Source organism: Misgurnus anguillicaudatus, chromosome 21 (genome assembly GCF_027580225.2).
Source record: "Misgurnus anguillicaudatus chromosome 21, ASM2758022v2, whole genome shotgun sequence".
NCBI classification, from domain to species: Eukaryota; Metazoa; Chordata; class Actinopteri; order Cypriniformes; family Cobitidae; genus Misgurnus; species Misgurnus anguillicaudatus.
In genome coordinates this window covers 2413585-2430003 of record NC_073357.2, presented here as the reverse complement: position 1 = coordinate 2430003, position 16419 = coordinate 2413585, and the positions used below count along the sequence as shown (strand labels likewise).

The 16419-nt window shown below is 37.2% G+C and overlaps 1 protein-coding gene across 2 annotated transcripts in view; it reads left to right on the top strand.

Annotated features, from left to right (window-relative positions):
- LOC129415948 (phospholipid-transporting ATPase ABCA1) overlaps positions 1-16419 on the top strand; it is a 194639-nt gene that overhangs the window by 101966 nt on the left and 76254 nt on the right. For both annotated transcript variants that reach the window (XM_073859698.1, XM_073859697.1), the window contains exons 25-31: positions 223-271; positions 1307-1414; positions 1559-1591; positions 3340-3479; positions 6717-6844; positions 8375-8473; positions 9231-9423. In XM_073859698.1, coding sequence (XP_073715799.1) covers positions 223-271; positions 1307-1414; positions 1559-1591; positions 3340-3479; positions 6717-6844; positions 8375-8473; positions 9231-9423 — 750 coding nt within the window. The remainder of the gene's footprint in view (positions 1-222; positions 272-1306; positions 1415-1558; positions 1592-3339; positions 3480-6716; positions 6845-8374; positions 8474-9230; positions 9424-16419) is intronic.

Genomic DNA, 16419 nt, shown 5'->3' with positions numbered 1-16419 from the left:
CAAAGTACAAAAGTTCAAGCTTCATGTTTCTGCTTATCTTGGATGTCTCACACCATAGACGTCTATCCTAAATCTGCTATTTTTGCAGAAGGTAATTGGCAGCATGTCTCAAATGCTACTCATGAAGCCGAACTTGTTTTAAATCTAGAAGTTTGTGTAGTGGATTATTGTTACTGTCTCAGCTTTGAAAGAATCTGAATTTCCTGGTGTTTGAATTCACAGATCTTTCTGAAGGTGGCTGAAGATACAGGTGTTGATGTGGGATCTCAAGGTAACAACTTCACTGAATATTTTTTGACATTTTACACTTTCATATCTTACCGTCTGTGACAACTTCATGTGACATATTTGAAATTATTTGCTTGATTATTTTCAATTATCAGTTTTGCTGTACTAAGGGGCAGTTTTCCAAATGTTAAAATACTTGGTCCTATCTCACAGTATGAGAGGTCACTATGCAGGCCATTCTTAGGGCGTGTTACTTGTAGTTCAGTTCTTTTGGGCCGGACCAAAAAAGAAAACTTTATTAAGTCCAGGTTTGCTTAGTGTTCATACTGACATTTTATTAGCGAACCTAAAGATAACGAACCTTAATGCGCAAGGATAAGATCACCAACACTCGATTGGTCGGATTTGATGACGCATTTTATGAGACGGGAACTAGCTCATGAAGGTATTTCATTATCACTAACCATTTTAAAAATGTAAGCATTTTGTGCGTTTTTTCCACCATATGCTCAATGGACCAAATGTTAATGAGGCTCTTTACCTCTCCGTTGCTAAACGTTTGCACTCTGCTCATTTTGTTTTTGCATACACAGCACATTCCACTGTAAAATCAGGGTTGAACATATCAATCAAACCGCACAAGAGTTCGTTTGGAAGCAGATCCATCTTTTAAGCAATCTTGGTTCCTTGTTTAGTGCACACCAGAGTTCAGGTGGCAGCATTCACATTTACTCAAATTAACGGCACCAACCGAGTAGTCAGTCTGAACACGCCCCTGGTGATCCCATTGATGCAGAAATGACAGATTACACCTTTAAGACGTGTTGTGACCTAAGTATATGAATTCTGCCTGTTGAAACAGCGTTCTGTCTCTTTAAGGGCTTTACGATTCGTCTCAAATAAGAAAAGACCACTTGAATAAGAACTGTGAGGAAGTGGTGAACCTCTGTGTGTGTGTTAATGTTCTGCCAGATAAGAACAAGCCTGTTGAATAAGAGCTGAAAGGATCACAGCTGCACACTCCAGACTAACCTCTGCTTTGTGTATGTGTGTGCGTGTGTGTGTTAATGTCTTACAGATAAGAGTGAAACTCTGAAAAAATTGCACAGAAGCAGCTCAAGGGTATCAGGAACACAGACCATCAGCTCTGCACTCGAATGCAAAGCTGCAGACACCGTGAAAAATGGTAAATTTTATACAGTATATAAACATTCTGGTCCATTCAGATGTTTTCGAAATTCAACAGATGCAGAGAACATCAAGACTTTGTATGATATCACCTTTGAATATTTGTTATTTTTTGTTATATCTCTCATTGTTTTTGATGCAGATGCGAAGGTTAGATTCACTCGTCGAGTGGAGGGTAAGTACAGACGCAGTGGGTCCACATTTAGACATTACAAAAAAAATTATCTACTGAAAAACCGAAATCACTTAAACAGTAATCTGAAATTTCTGTGATTTTTTAAAAATATGACTATGGGTTCCTGCACTCAACCTGACTTTGCCAAGTGACAAATGTCCTCAGGGCAACATATTGTGTCCCCCAACGACAACATTTTTGTAAATAAAATCTAAACCCACCCCACCCCTAACTATAAATGTACCCTAAAATCAGAGGTAAATGATGAGTGAAAAAACTGTAAACCTATATGGTTAATTGAAATGTTGTCCAAGGGTAAACATAATGTTGCCCTGAGGACATCAACCGCTTGGCAAAATTAGAAGACCTGGGTGTAACAGTCAGTCAGTTGTAACAGTGAGGAAGCGGTAATAGTCTGTCAATTGTAACAAAGAGGAAGCTTTAACAGTGGGGAAGCTGTAACAATCAATCAGTTGTAACACCCAGGAAGCTGTAACAGTCAGTTAGTTGTAACAGTGGGGAATCTGTAACAGTCAGTGAGTTGTTACAGTGGGGAAGGTGTAACAGTCAGTGAGTTGTAACAGTGGGGAAGCTATAAAAGTCAGCCAGTTGTAACAAAGAGGAAGTTTAACAGCGGGAAAGCTGTAACAATCATCCAGTTGTAACACTGATGAAGTTGTAACAGTCAGTCAGTTGTAACAGTGGGGAAGCTGTGACAGTCAGTCTGTTGTAACACTCAGGAAGCTGTAACAGTGAGGAAACTTTAAGCAGTCAGGCAGCTGTAACAGTGGGGAAGCTGTTACAGTCAGTCAGTTGTAACACTCAGGAAGCTGTAACAATCAGTTAGTTGTAACAGTGGGAAAGCTGTAACCGTGGGGAATCTGTACCAGTCTGTCAGTTGTAACACTTAGGAATCTGTACCAGTATGTCAGTTGTAACAGTGGGGAAGGTGTAACAGTCAATCAGTTGTAACATTGGGGAAGGTATAACAGTCAGTCAGTTGTAACAGTGGGGAAGCTGTAACAGTCTGTCAGTTGTTAGAGTCAGTCAGTTGTAACCGCGGGGAAGCTGTGACAGTCAGTCTGTTGTAACACTCAGGAAGCTGTAACAGTGAGGAAACTTTAAGCAGTCAGGCAGCTGTAACAGTGGGGAAGCTGTAACAATCAGTCAGTTGTAACACTCAGGAAGCTGTAACAGTCAGTTAGTTGTAACAGTGGGGAAGCTGTAACCGTGGGGAATCTGTACCAGTCTGTCAGGTGTAACAGTGGGGAAGGTGTAACAGTCAATGAGTTGTAACATTGGGGAAGCTGTAACAGTCTGTCAGTTGTAACAGTGGGGAAACTTTAAGCAGTCAGGCAGCTGTAACAGTGGGGAAGCTGTAACAGTCTGTCAATTGTTAGAGTCAGTCAGTTGTAACCGCGGGAAGGCTGTGACAGTCAGTCTGTTGTAACACTCAGGAAGCTGTAACGGTCAGAAAACTTTAAGCAGTCAGGCAGTAACAGTGGGGAAGCTTCCTAAGTCAGTCAGTTGTAACACTCAGAAAGCTGTAACAGTCATTCAGTTGTAACACTCAGTCAGTTGTAACCGTGGGGAAGCTGTGACAGTCAGTCAGTTGTAACAGTGGGGAAACTTTAAGCAGTCAGGCAGCTGTAACAGTGGGAAAGCTTCCTAAGTCATTTAGTTGTAACAGTGAGGTTGAATGTGTAAGAATAAGGCACCCTATGATTGTTTTGATGTTTATGTTACAGACACACAGCGCCCTATGTGTGCTAATGGAAAAGGATCAAGTGTCATCACAGGATGGTCATTGATCAGACAGCAGTTTTTTGCTCTATTTGTCAAGCGATTCCACCATGCCCGCAGAAGCAGAAAAGGAATTATTGCTCAGGTAAAACCAGCAGACACCTCACCACAGTACTCTGCACAGACGCTCGCCAATTGATTCCAATCTCAAACAGAGCAAACCAGCCTCTTCCTTTCAGTCGATGTCTCCATCGTTTTTCACAATCTGCAGATGTCTGAAGAGGCTGTAATGGGTTTAGGCTGGTCTGAGTATAGCATGAATTCAAGCGAAGCTGTTTACCACTATATGCAATGGCCCATCAAAAGCAACGCTTGTTGAAAATTGAACCGTGAGCTCATGAAATGAATATTCTCCACAGTGAAGCATGAGAACGTGTCCTTGTATCAGTTCAGGGAGTTAGACCTGTGGCTCAGTAAATGGAGGAGATGCAGTTAAAATTGCAGGTGGAGTCGTCTTCTGCATCCTGCAGTTATTACGCAGGCTTCCAGCTTCTTGGCAGCCCCTGATTTAAACGCTTCAAACCCTTTCTGCAGTACATGTACGTGAGTTATAGTAGCTGTCAATAGATGATGACTACTAAGCATGTTCATAGTTTATGTATGTTAAAGCAATTTAGATTTAGTCAGAAAATGTGATAAGTTGCGACTCCGTATGTGTACTAAACCCACATGATACACACAACATCGCTATGAATAATACTGCTGAGATCATGTTTCGCATGTAATGAGTTTAAATGTTATTACGAGGTTTGTAAAGGTTGTAAGTTCTCACAGGCTAAGACACAACAATCCCAGCAGTGTGCACCTTTTTGGTGTTTTATTTTGGCTGATGCTCATCTCTCTCTCTCTCTCTTTCTCTCCAGGGAAAGATGTTCTATTGTTTTCTCCTTCATTATTCCCCATGCGTTCTCAGTCTCCGCCACATTTATATTTCTTCTTAGTGTAAACAGAAAGTGTTTGAATTGGGTGTTTGAATTAATTGGACAATCATGGAGTGTAATTAATCAGCTGGAGTGAGGCCGTGCCATCTCTCTGTGTCACTCTCTCTCTCTCTCTATCGTTCTCAGTGTCTGTCTCACTCGCTCTCTCTTTGTCTCTTTCTCTCTTTCTGAGGTCTGTTTGCGCTGGTTTCGCTCCAGCTGTCAGCAGAGCGCTGGAATGAAAGAAGAACATGTAGAGAGATAGAAGAGAGGAAGAATGGAGAGAAATTAATTATAGTGGGAATGATGGGTGACAGTGCCAATGTTTAAAAGTGTTTAATCAAACCCTTTTACACATTTAACTGAGCCAACACAAGCACACGCCGTACATCTTCCAGAGAGGGAGAGAGAGAGGGAGAGAGAGAGAGAGAGAGAGAGGGAGAGAGAGCGTTTGTAATGGAACAGTAAAATACTACAACAAACCCTGTGTAGTGTACACTCAATGCAGCCTACTATATATAATATTAATATTTATATTCCAATTTCCGGTAAAACAAAATGTTACAGCTTAAAGTTTCATCAAACTACGAGTTAAGAAGAGATAATAAAAATTACATCAGTTCATTCATCATATTAAAATGCAAACTTATACACTATTCTACACCATTTTGTAGTAGATATAAATAGTGTAGTTAGTGTGTTCAGATTTAAAATTCCCAATTCCAGTGCACTTATTTAACCAAATGAATTAAGTGTGTAATGCTGAACACTTCATGCACTCAACGTCCCAATTTGTACGCGACGGGAGAGAGGCCAAACTATCAGAGCAGGGTTGCCAGGTTTTCACAGCAAAACTCACCCAAATGCATTCCGAGGAAGGGGGTTCTCCGGTGAAAATCTCACTCTGGGGGGTTAAATCTGAGTTTTTGGCAGGGTTCATCTGCTAACATTTACATGCCTGGGGTAAATATCACATTATTGGTGCTGCTTTAACCCCATACCCGTCAACCCTCCAGTTTTTCCCGGGATTCACCTGTATTTGACCCATATTTATCCTGTTTAAATAATTCCCCGTATTTCTCCCGTTTTTTGTCTTTCTATAAAAAATCCCATTGGCCATTTTTTATGTTTGCTACATTCAGCTCCAGTACAGCATGTGGCAGTATATCCATAACATACCACACGCCAATAAAACAAGGAGAAGAAAAACTTTAATCTTTAAATTTCCCTTATGATAACAATGATAACTGGTATGTTCAACCCGCAGACATAAAAACACAAAATCTTGAAATAAGTTTACTTAATTCTAAAACTTCAAGAAACATTCAACATTCATTTTCTTTTTTTGCTTGTTTTAAGCACATATTTTATATTTTAGGTCTAAAAACTAGACTTGGGTCATGTTGTTCATCAAGAAAATGCATCTTGAGTTAAGAATTGTTAGATATTTGTACTGGAAAGAAGACAAAAATACTAAGTAAGTAATTTTTTGCAGTGCAGCCCACTGCAACATTATTAGCCCAATCTGCGGGAAAACCGTGGACTTGGCAACCCTGCACGAGAGCAAAGTTAACCTGTGGAGACGATTACACTTTAGTCTGATGATGACTGGTTCGGCAAAACATGTATTGATTTGCATCATACTATAGGTTTGACGTCATTTCTCCTCGTCTGGAAACTGCTTATACTTCTGGTTAGTAAAAACACTATTAAGTGCTCCATTTGGGACGATACTACTCTTTTTAAATCCATACTAAATTGATGGTTGAGTACATAGTTTAAGTGCACTGTGGATAGTATGTCATTGGGACACAACTTTTAAAAGGTGCATTGCATAAAAAGTGCATTGCATTGTGGGATAAAGTATTGTGCTATAGCTGAATATATTTTGTTAAATGCATGCAGGTCATCCATTGTGTGTATTCACATACAGCAGAGGCCGTATGGTAGTCTGCACATCCAAACATAGATAGAAAGATGAAGTTTTCTGTTTTTGTATGTATTTGAGTTTATTTACATTTGATCACTAAAAGCTTAAAGGGATGGTTCACCGAAAAAAATAAATCCTGTCATGATTTGCTGTACTCAACTTCAAGTTGCTCCAAACCTTTGCAAATTTCTTTGTTCTGCTGAATGAAAAATGTTAAGAACCAAACAGATCAGGGGCACCATTCACTTCCATAGTATTTTTTATTTTCTATTTTATTACAGAACTCAATGGTGCCCCAAACATTCCTCAGAATATCTTTATTTGTATTTAACAGAACAAAGAAATGTATATAAGCTTAAGGGTGAGTAAATGATGACACAATTTTCATTTTTCGGTAAACTATCCTAAGCTGTACTCTGTTGTAAAGGTGCAGAATATGTACAGATGTGTTGTGTGTTTGTGTGTTTGTCAGGTGGTTTTGCCAGCGTTTTTTGTGTGTTTGGCTCTTATCTTCTCTTTGATTGTCCCTCCGTTTGTGGAGTATCCCAACCTGGAGCTTCAGCCATGGATATATGGAGCTCCTCAGAACACATTCTACAGGTACACACACACACACACATACGCACGCACGCACGCACGCACGCACACACACACACACACACACACACACACACACACACACACACACACACACACTATAAATAAGCCTATAATAAAATATAATATAAATAAACGATGTTCACACTGTAAAAAATTATTTTCAAGAAAAAAAATCTTAGTATTTTTGTCTTGTTTTCAGTAAAAATATCTACAAATTCTTAAATTAAGATGATTTTTCTTGATGAGCAAAACGACCCAAGAAAACAAGTCCAGTTTTTAGACCAAAAATATCAAATTCAAGTGATTTTGTGCATAAAACAAGCAAAAAAAATCTGTCAGTGGAGTAAGCAAAAAAATCTTGAAATTTTTCTTAAACACTAAATTAAAGACAAATTCAAGAAAAATTTGCTTACCCTATTGGCAGATTTTTTTTGCTGGTTTTATGCACAAAATCACTTAAATTTGATATTTTTGGTCTTATTTTCTTGGGTCGTTTTGCTCATTAAGAAAAAGCATCTTAATTTAATAATTTTTAGATATATTTACCGAAAACAAGACAAAAATACTAAGAATTGTTTTCTTGAAAAATTTTTTTTTGCAGTGCATATACTGTTTTCTTCAGCAAAGATACTTTAACCCTGACTAAAGCTTGTTCAATAAACATCAATAAATGTATTTATATGTGATGTGATATGGAATTTAATGCGCCTGCAGCTTTAGGAAACACACATAGATTGAGCAATTCCTTTTATAGATTTTTTTTAGATTACATTTTGGGTGTAACAGGTCATAAAATATCACATTCTGAAAACATAACCAATCTTTATTAACCAATCCTGCATTGAGAGAGGTTGGGACCACCTACCTTGTTAACGTACGGACACAGAAATACAGAAATAAATAAATGTAGAAATGCATAAATAAATGTAAAAATAAATAAATAAAGCATAAAAGAAATGGTGCCAAACCAATACAATTTTAAGTTGAAACTTTTGACAAAACAATACGTAAGGAATAATTGACGACGGGCCATTGAATTATAAGAAAATAATGCACACTTCGCGGAGTGCCGTTACACCGCGGGTGTGCATTATTTTTAAATAATTCAAAGGACCGGAGTCAATTATTTCGCTTATACCACAGTTACCACAAACATTGCTCTGGTGCCTATTTTTAAGACATTTGAAAAGTTAGGGTGCGGTTATCGAAAAATAATCAACACCCATAGAACATTTCTCAACCAAACAGAATGCAGCATTCAACAGACCCGTGGTATAAATTAATTTATTTATGTCTGCATTTATTTATTTATACATTTAATTAATTACTTTAAATTTAACTTAAATAAAAAGCAAGTTAATCCAAAAGAAGTTTTATCAGTATTGCATAGTTTGCATTCATAAGCTCAACCATCAGTGTTAAATCATTGCAGACATATTGTGAGTCATGTGATCGTGTGTTTTGATCATAGTGAGCTAAATTACTATTGATCTTTTTAAAAATATGTCAAATTGTGTGTGTGTGTTTTAGTTTTGATGATGCAGGTGTAGCTCAGGTGAAGCAGGTGACAAACGCTTTGCTCAAAAATCCTGGATTTGGTACCCGCTGTATGAGCAGCAACCCCATACCGTAAGTACACACACAAACATGCAAATGTTGGTGCAGCTCTTCCCATAGGTGTAAAGAAATGTAATGTAAAGAGATTTTCTATCCCCTTACCTCACCTTCACAGAAAACTTTTTTGCATTTTTACATTTTTAATCCCAACATAGCTCTTATATAAACACTAAATGAAGAAAATCTCCGCCCAAAACTAAGCATTATGTGAATGAGAGTGTAAATCAGTGTTTTCCTGTATCACTGAGAATGTCATGATGTTGTTTTGCAAAAGAGAAACAGGATCAATTGTGTTCAATAAAAAATAATTGTTTAAATAAAGTAAACATTATTTTTTAGTAATGTTTATGAAACCCCCTGACATAAGTGAAACCCAGTGTCACGTCAAAGTCGACATGTTAAGTGTTCATAGATGCTCTTCTCTATGGCTTGAATGTAATATGTAATTATTTAAGTTATCATCAACAAGACATTGTTTACCCACAGATCTGATGCTCAATGGACATTTTTCTTTGTAAATCTTTGATTGATTTAAATGTCATTATGGATCTTCTTGAGCATAATTTTGAACGAGCGTAGCAATGAATGTGTTGGTGAAAGTGATGTATGGGTATTTGATGCCACTTAATGTTTGGATAGGAAAATTAAATCAATACAACCTTTTACCCTGAGTACACCTTAAGTACATTATACACTGTAAATATTGTGTAGTGATTTAAATATCTATTGATTTATGTTTTGCGTGTTTACTTTGTGTTTTCTTTCACAGTAAATATCCCTGTAATCCAGCGGTCGGCACTGAATGGATGACCCCTGCGGTAGATCCCTCCATCACTGACATCTTCGAAAAAGGGAACTGGACCATGATGAACCCATCACCTGACTGCCAATGTGGGACTCCTCAACGGAGCATCATGCTGCCGGACTGCCCACTCGGAGCTGGAGGATTACCACCGCCTCAGGTACAGATACTTTATAATCACTAACACTTGTCCTGTCTCTCTCTCTCTCTAATGAGCTGTAGATAAACACTGATATCCAACATGACATGAATTATCTGAGAATGCACCGGTTAGAAATTTAATTCCTCATGACACCAATGTCCATGCTCATCATAATGTTTATTTAATATCTCTTTAATCACGTGTCTCCTGAAGTTTTCTCGCCAGTGTTGGTGTTGTGTCAGCAGATATGTAAATCACAACTCTGAACAATCTCTCTCTCTCTCTCTTTCTCTCTCTCTCTCTCTCTCTCTTTTGCCATTATACTTTCTCAAAGTATACATACACACGCACGCACACCCACACCCACGCACACGCACACGCACACACACACCCACACACACACACGCACACACACACACACACCGACACACACGGACACACACACACACACACACACACACACAAACACGGACACACACACACGGACACACACACACACACACACACATAGTGTTTCAGTGGTGCTCCCAAGAGGCGGCCAGGGGGGCCACAGCCACCCCTAAAAAGACACTGGCCACCCCAACCAGAAAGAGTGAATTTTTTTAGAATAATAATTTTAGTTTATAAATGAACATGGATATTGACGAAAGACTATATTAAAAATAAATGTAATGAATTCTCATCTTCTCCATTTCTTGACCCGCGTTGCGACAATTACTAGCACACAAATGCGTAGCAGCACGTGGTCAAGACTAAACTTACAAAGCAGCTGGCTCAACGCTAAGGATTTTATGAGCAATAACACAAATAAATACAATAAAACCAACTTAAAAGGGAAATAAACAGTGCCTTTCATGTTTTCAGGTTGGTCTTTAGTTTTCAGGTACAGTACAGAAACTGAATTAAGTAGTTAAATGTAAATAATAGTCTTTACTCTATAAATTAAATGTAGCCTAGATCCTTTATAATATTTTAAAAATGCACGGATCCAATATAGCCTACACACACGTTTGATTTCCGAACTGCTGATATTCACTTAATAATGTCTGTGCGTTCACACCAGACGCGAATAAAGCGAATAATTCACGCTACTTGCGCGTAGTTGGACGCTTGAACATTTTGAGTAAACTTGCTTAATTCACACATAAAATTAATATGCAAATACACTAAATTTTTTCAGCTTTAGCTAGCTTGTAGCCCCAATATGTATGTATGTATGTATGTGTATATATATGAAGAGTTTCGTTGCAAAACGAGATAACCACCGTTTTTTTAATTGTTCAGAAATCGCGTTTTTTGGTTGTACATTCCAATTAATTTCAATGCAACTGCAGTTGGTTTGTTTTGATTTAAAACCTTTATAACTTAAAAAATACAGCTAAGTAGCACCATAAAACAAAATAATAACATAATAACCTAATAATGAACATGTTTTGACAAAAATGTAAAAAAATGGATTTATCTCGTTTTGCAACGAAACTCTTCATATATATCTCAAACTGACTAAATAACATTTTTACAACTTACCAGATTGTCCGACCTCCTCACTCTTCCAAGCAAGATCCTTTTTATTCCTGTTTCTATAAAAGTATGACGTGTCGTACAGCTCCGTGTGTCCACATACAGTGACAATGATTTTATCCTCAATGGTTGTTTCGTATGTCTGCCTCCGCTAGCTACTACTGTCACTACTGGAGCAAGCTCCTGATTAGTTAACGTGGCACGAATATCTGCCAAAGTTACGATTTTTCAAAGCATTCGCATTGCCTCATTTGTGCGAATCACGCCGCAGGATTTCTGTCGCATCTTTGCATTGACTTAACATGTGAATTACTCGTGCTTAATGCTTCATTAGCTCCTGGTGTGAATGCACAATGACACTTACTAGGATAATCACGCCATTTTGCATTGTGTATTTGTTGTTTGCGTGTGTTGCTTTAAGGAGCACACACAAACTGCAAAAACCGTGCGAGGAAAGCATCTTCGGTCAGTTCTGTCAGCTGGCCCGAGCATCATGCTATGCTTATTGTGGATCCCTAAAAAACTAGTTCGTATGTTATATAAAACATTGTTTATTGTATCAAACTCACACAATCGCTTTTAACTTTATGTTTAAGTTTAGGCATCACTTTCTGGTTTAAATTGAGTTATTAATGTTGGTCAAATGTGGATTGAACACTATATGTTTTTTTTGTATATATAATATATTACTCCATCTGTTAATCTTTATTATTGAATTATTGTAGTTTTAGGTAACATTTAATGGATTTTATTGGCTTTTAATGTCACATATGTGGAATAGTTAGTGAAGTAGCGTGCCGTATAACGGGCATAGATCAGTGGTCTGCTTATTATATCTTTTATAGTAGCTTGGCTTCTTTTATGTATGTTAACACTTTTAACAATGATAAAACATCAACAAGTAAAATAAAAAAATTTACAAGTAAAACAAAAAAGTTTTTAGTAGACTATATCAAAAAAGTAGCCCTACAGATTGTTTTACTTATTGTGTTGGAGACCCCTCGCATCGATTAAACACTGAAAGTATATTTGCACCCAAATGTAGGGTTATTTTAAAATGTGAAATAAAGAGGAATGCAGTCGACATATATACGTCAATTTGCAAAGGACTAGTTTCACTCATTGTCCGCCAGCATTTTTTGGTCAGTTTCACAAAATGCCTTCCAGGAAAATTGTCTTTTAAAAAATGTATAAACATACAAATATATCAAATGAAAGAACAGAATGCTTTCAAACAAACAATAAACAAACAAACAATACGAAAAAAAAAACGTTTAATCATATCTATATTTTTCTCTGCTGATAAACTCTTAAATATGGGTATTTTATTATTTTTTTAGCAAAAAATAAATAAATAATTGCATTTTGTGAAGGAATTTTGTTATAGATCAGATTCAGAACAATATCAAAACATACATAGAGTTTTAAATTAGTAAATTTTTTTGCTTTATTTTTTATAAATTGGGTAAGTGCGCTATCTAGTGGATAATCGCGGTATTACAGATTTACATAAAACCTCATTGGAAGTTTTTTATGCAAATTGTTTCTCTTAATTGACGAGATAACTCATCAATGGCAGGGAAATGGTTAAAGAGCATGCACTATTTAAAGAGCAATCAATTGCTAATTAATATAATAATGCTACATTAACCAAAAAACACAAGTAAATACTTCTTACACACATTACACTTTTTTGGTGCCACCCCATGATTTACTATGTCCTCCTCTGGCCACCCCTATTTAAAATTTCTGGGGGCGCCACTGCATAGTGTGTGCTGACCCAGTTAACTGAAGATCTGCTATTACTAAACTATGATTGTTGAGCATTCTAAGAGAAGAGTCCACACACACACACACACACACACACACACACACACACACACACACACACACACACACACACACACACATATATATAAAGGAGATAAATCATAGCTGTATTTGGGGTGAGGGGGACTGGATGAATTTTATCCCCCGCCTCAGGGCTTCAGATACATCAAATGTTTCTTTAATTAGACCAGCAGCACACAGATACAGAAACCCTGAAGGGTTCGGTGAAAATAATCACATCTTAAGTCTATTTCTACTTATTTATTTCTTCCACTGTGTAACAACTCAAAAAAATACCAAAATTTTTTTGCCCCACACTTTTTCGGTGTCATTTTGTGTTTCTCCTCATAATCCAGACGTTCTGTGCACATAGAATTGAATTTGTAGTCCTTACGGTAAAGCCACATGAATTTCACATGCAAAAACACACAGGATCAGATGTGAATTGTGGTGACATGTTGTTTACCATACCAGTATACTTTCACATCTCATGTCAAATTCAACCACAAAGGGCATTTTTAATATACAGTATTGTTCAAAATAATAGCAGTACAATGTGACTAACCAGAATAATCAAGGTTTTTAGTATATTTTTTTATTGCTACGTGGGAAACAAGTTACCAGTAGGTTCAGTAGATTCTCAGAAAACAAATGAGACCCAGCATTCATGATATGCACGCTCTTAAGGCTGTGCAATTGGGCAATTAGTTGAATTAGTTGAAAGGGGTGTGTTCAAAAAAATAGCAGTGTGGCATTCAATCACTGAGGTCATCAATTTTGTGAAGAAACAGGTGTGAATCAGGTGGCCCCTATTTAAGGATGAAGCCAACACTTGTTGAACATGCATTTGAAAGCTGAGGAAAATGGGTCGTTCAAGACATTATTCAGAAAAACAGCGTACTTTGATTAAAAGGTTGATTGGAGAGGGGAAAACCTATAAAGAGGGGCAAAAAATTATAGGCTGTTCAGCTAAAATGATCTCCAATGCCTTAAAATGGAGAGCAAAACCAGAGAGACGTGGAAGAAAACGGAAGACAACCATCAAAATGAATAGAAGAATAAACAGAATGGCAAAGGCTCAGCCAATGATCACCTCCAGAATGATCATAGACAGTCTGGAGTTACCTGTAAGTACCGTGACAGTTAGAAGACGTCTGTGTGAAGCTAATCTATTTTCAAGAATCCCCCGCAAAGTCCCTCTGTTAAAAAAAGGCATGTGCAGAAGAGGTTACAATTTGCCAAAGAACACATCAACTGGCCTAAAGAGAAATGGAGGAACATTTTGTGGACTGAAGAGAGTGAAATTGTTCTTTTTGGGTCCAAGGGCCACAGGCAGTTTGTGAGACGACCCCCAAACTCTGAATTCAAGCCACAGTACACAGTGAAGACAGTGAAGCATGGAGGTGCAAGCATCATGATATGGGCATGTTTCTCCTACTATGGTGTTGGGCCTGTTTATCGCATACCAGGGATCATGGATCAGTTTGCATATGTTAAAATACTTGAAGAGGTCATGTTGCCCTATGCTGAAGAGGACATGCCCTTGAAATGGTTGTTTCAACAAGACAATGACCCAAAACACACTAGTAAACGGGCCAACAAAATTTCCAAACCAACAAAATTAATGTTATGGAGTGGCCAGCCCAATCTCCAGACCTTAATCCAATTGAGAACTTGTGGGGTGATATCAAAAATGCTGTTTCTGAAGCAAAACCAAGAAATGTGAATGAATTGTGGAATGTTGTTTAAGAATCATGGAGTGGAATAACAGCTGAGAGGTGCCACAAGTTGGTTGACTCCATGCCACACAGATGTCAAGCAGTTTTAAAAAACTGTGGTCATACAACTAAATATTAGTTTAGTGATTCACAGGATTGCTAAATCCCAGAAAAATTTTTTTTTGTACAAAATAGTTTTGAGTTTGTACAGTCAAAGGTAGACACTGCTATTTTTTTGAACACACCCCTTTCAACTAATTGGCCAATTGCACAGCCTTAAGAGCGTGCATATCATGAATGCTGGGTCTTGTTTGTTTTCTGAGAATCTAGTGAACCTACTGGTAACTTGTTTGCCACGTAGCAATAAAAAATATACTAAAAACCTTGATTATTCTGGTTAGTCACATTGTACTGCTATTATTTTGAACAATACTGTATATGACGCTGGACCACAAAACCAGTCAGAAGTCGCACGTGTATATTTGTAGCAATGGGCAACAATACATTGCATGGGTCAAAATGATTATTTTTATGCCAAAATCATTAGGATATTAACCCTTGTGTGGTGTTCATATTTCTGTTACTTAGACAATGTTTGTGGGTCTAGTGGACCCACTGTATTATTTGTATCTTAAACCAATGCAGTCATACAAATTTATGTATAACTGTTTACAGATGATTACTTTAGCCTCATTGCAAGTAATATAGACAGAATTTATGGTTAATATTTGTCATTTACCACTGATATAGGACTAATTATAGATTAAAGTGCTATTCGTTTTTGTGATAATATGAAATAAAAGAAGAAAATTCTATTCTCCCCCAGATGTTTATCTAAAATAAGTATTTTCATCACTTTTTCATCTCAAATAAGTTTTTCATCACTTTGATGTTTAATTCTTTGAATAGTTTAGTTTGAAATTGTACACATTTGTGTCCGTCTACACAGCCCAAGCCCCATCTGAACAGACGCAGTATCATAACACATCATCTGAACACATAACCTGTTCATGCCTACAAAACACATAAGAAACAAATGTTTACTGTGTAGCTGTGTTGCATATGCATTTCTTGCATTTTATACACACATACTGTGTCTTCCTGTCCATCTTATGTCCACTCACACTGCAGTACAATGTGTTGCTTTTGGCTACAACCTAAAATGATGAAAATGCTTGGATATGAAATTTTACTTTCCCTATTTCTCACTCTCTCTCACACAGTCATACACACACAAACACACACACCATAGGTTTTGTGGTAACTCATGGTTTTACAAATAGTAATCAATACACCAGTTTACCATGATTACTACACTTTTACTACAATACAACCATGGTTATTTTTTGTAAGGGATATAATGGTAAAATGTAGACAGTGGGGGCAGATATGTGTTCATGTATGATATATAACATGTTGTATCTTTGCGCTGTTACAGCAAGTGCAGAAGGACAAAACTCTGACATGCATTTATCACATATGTCCAGAAATATATACAAACACACTCGTGCACTCACAGGAGTCCCAGATAAGAGAAAAACAAAGTGAAGTTACATAGCACATTCAATTTTCACTCTCTTATTACCTCCGGGTCCAGTGGACCCGAACACCACATATGTAATATAAATGTGTAGGGGGGGTGTACAGTGTACAGTCATTATAAAGTTGTTTATTTTTATGTTCTTTATAGAAAATGAGCCAAGGCCAATGAATCTGAGGTTGAAACAACAATTAATTGCATAATTTTTCTTTTAGTAAACATTAAAAACGGGTCCCACAGACCCGAACACCACACAAGGGTTAAGTAAAGATTAGAAATGACACTGTATGAAGATTTTACCTCACTTTTATATTGATCAAAACCACCACAGTTCTCATTATTATCATGGTTTTGTGAACAATTTCTAGAAATGTAAAAAAAGTACTGATTTCCATCCAAATGTAA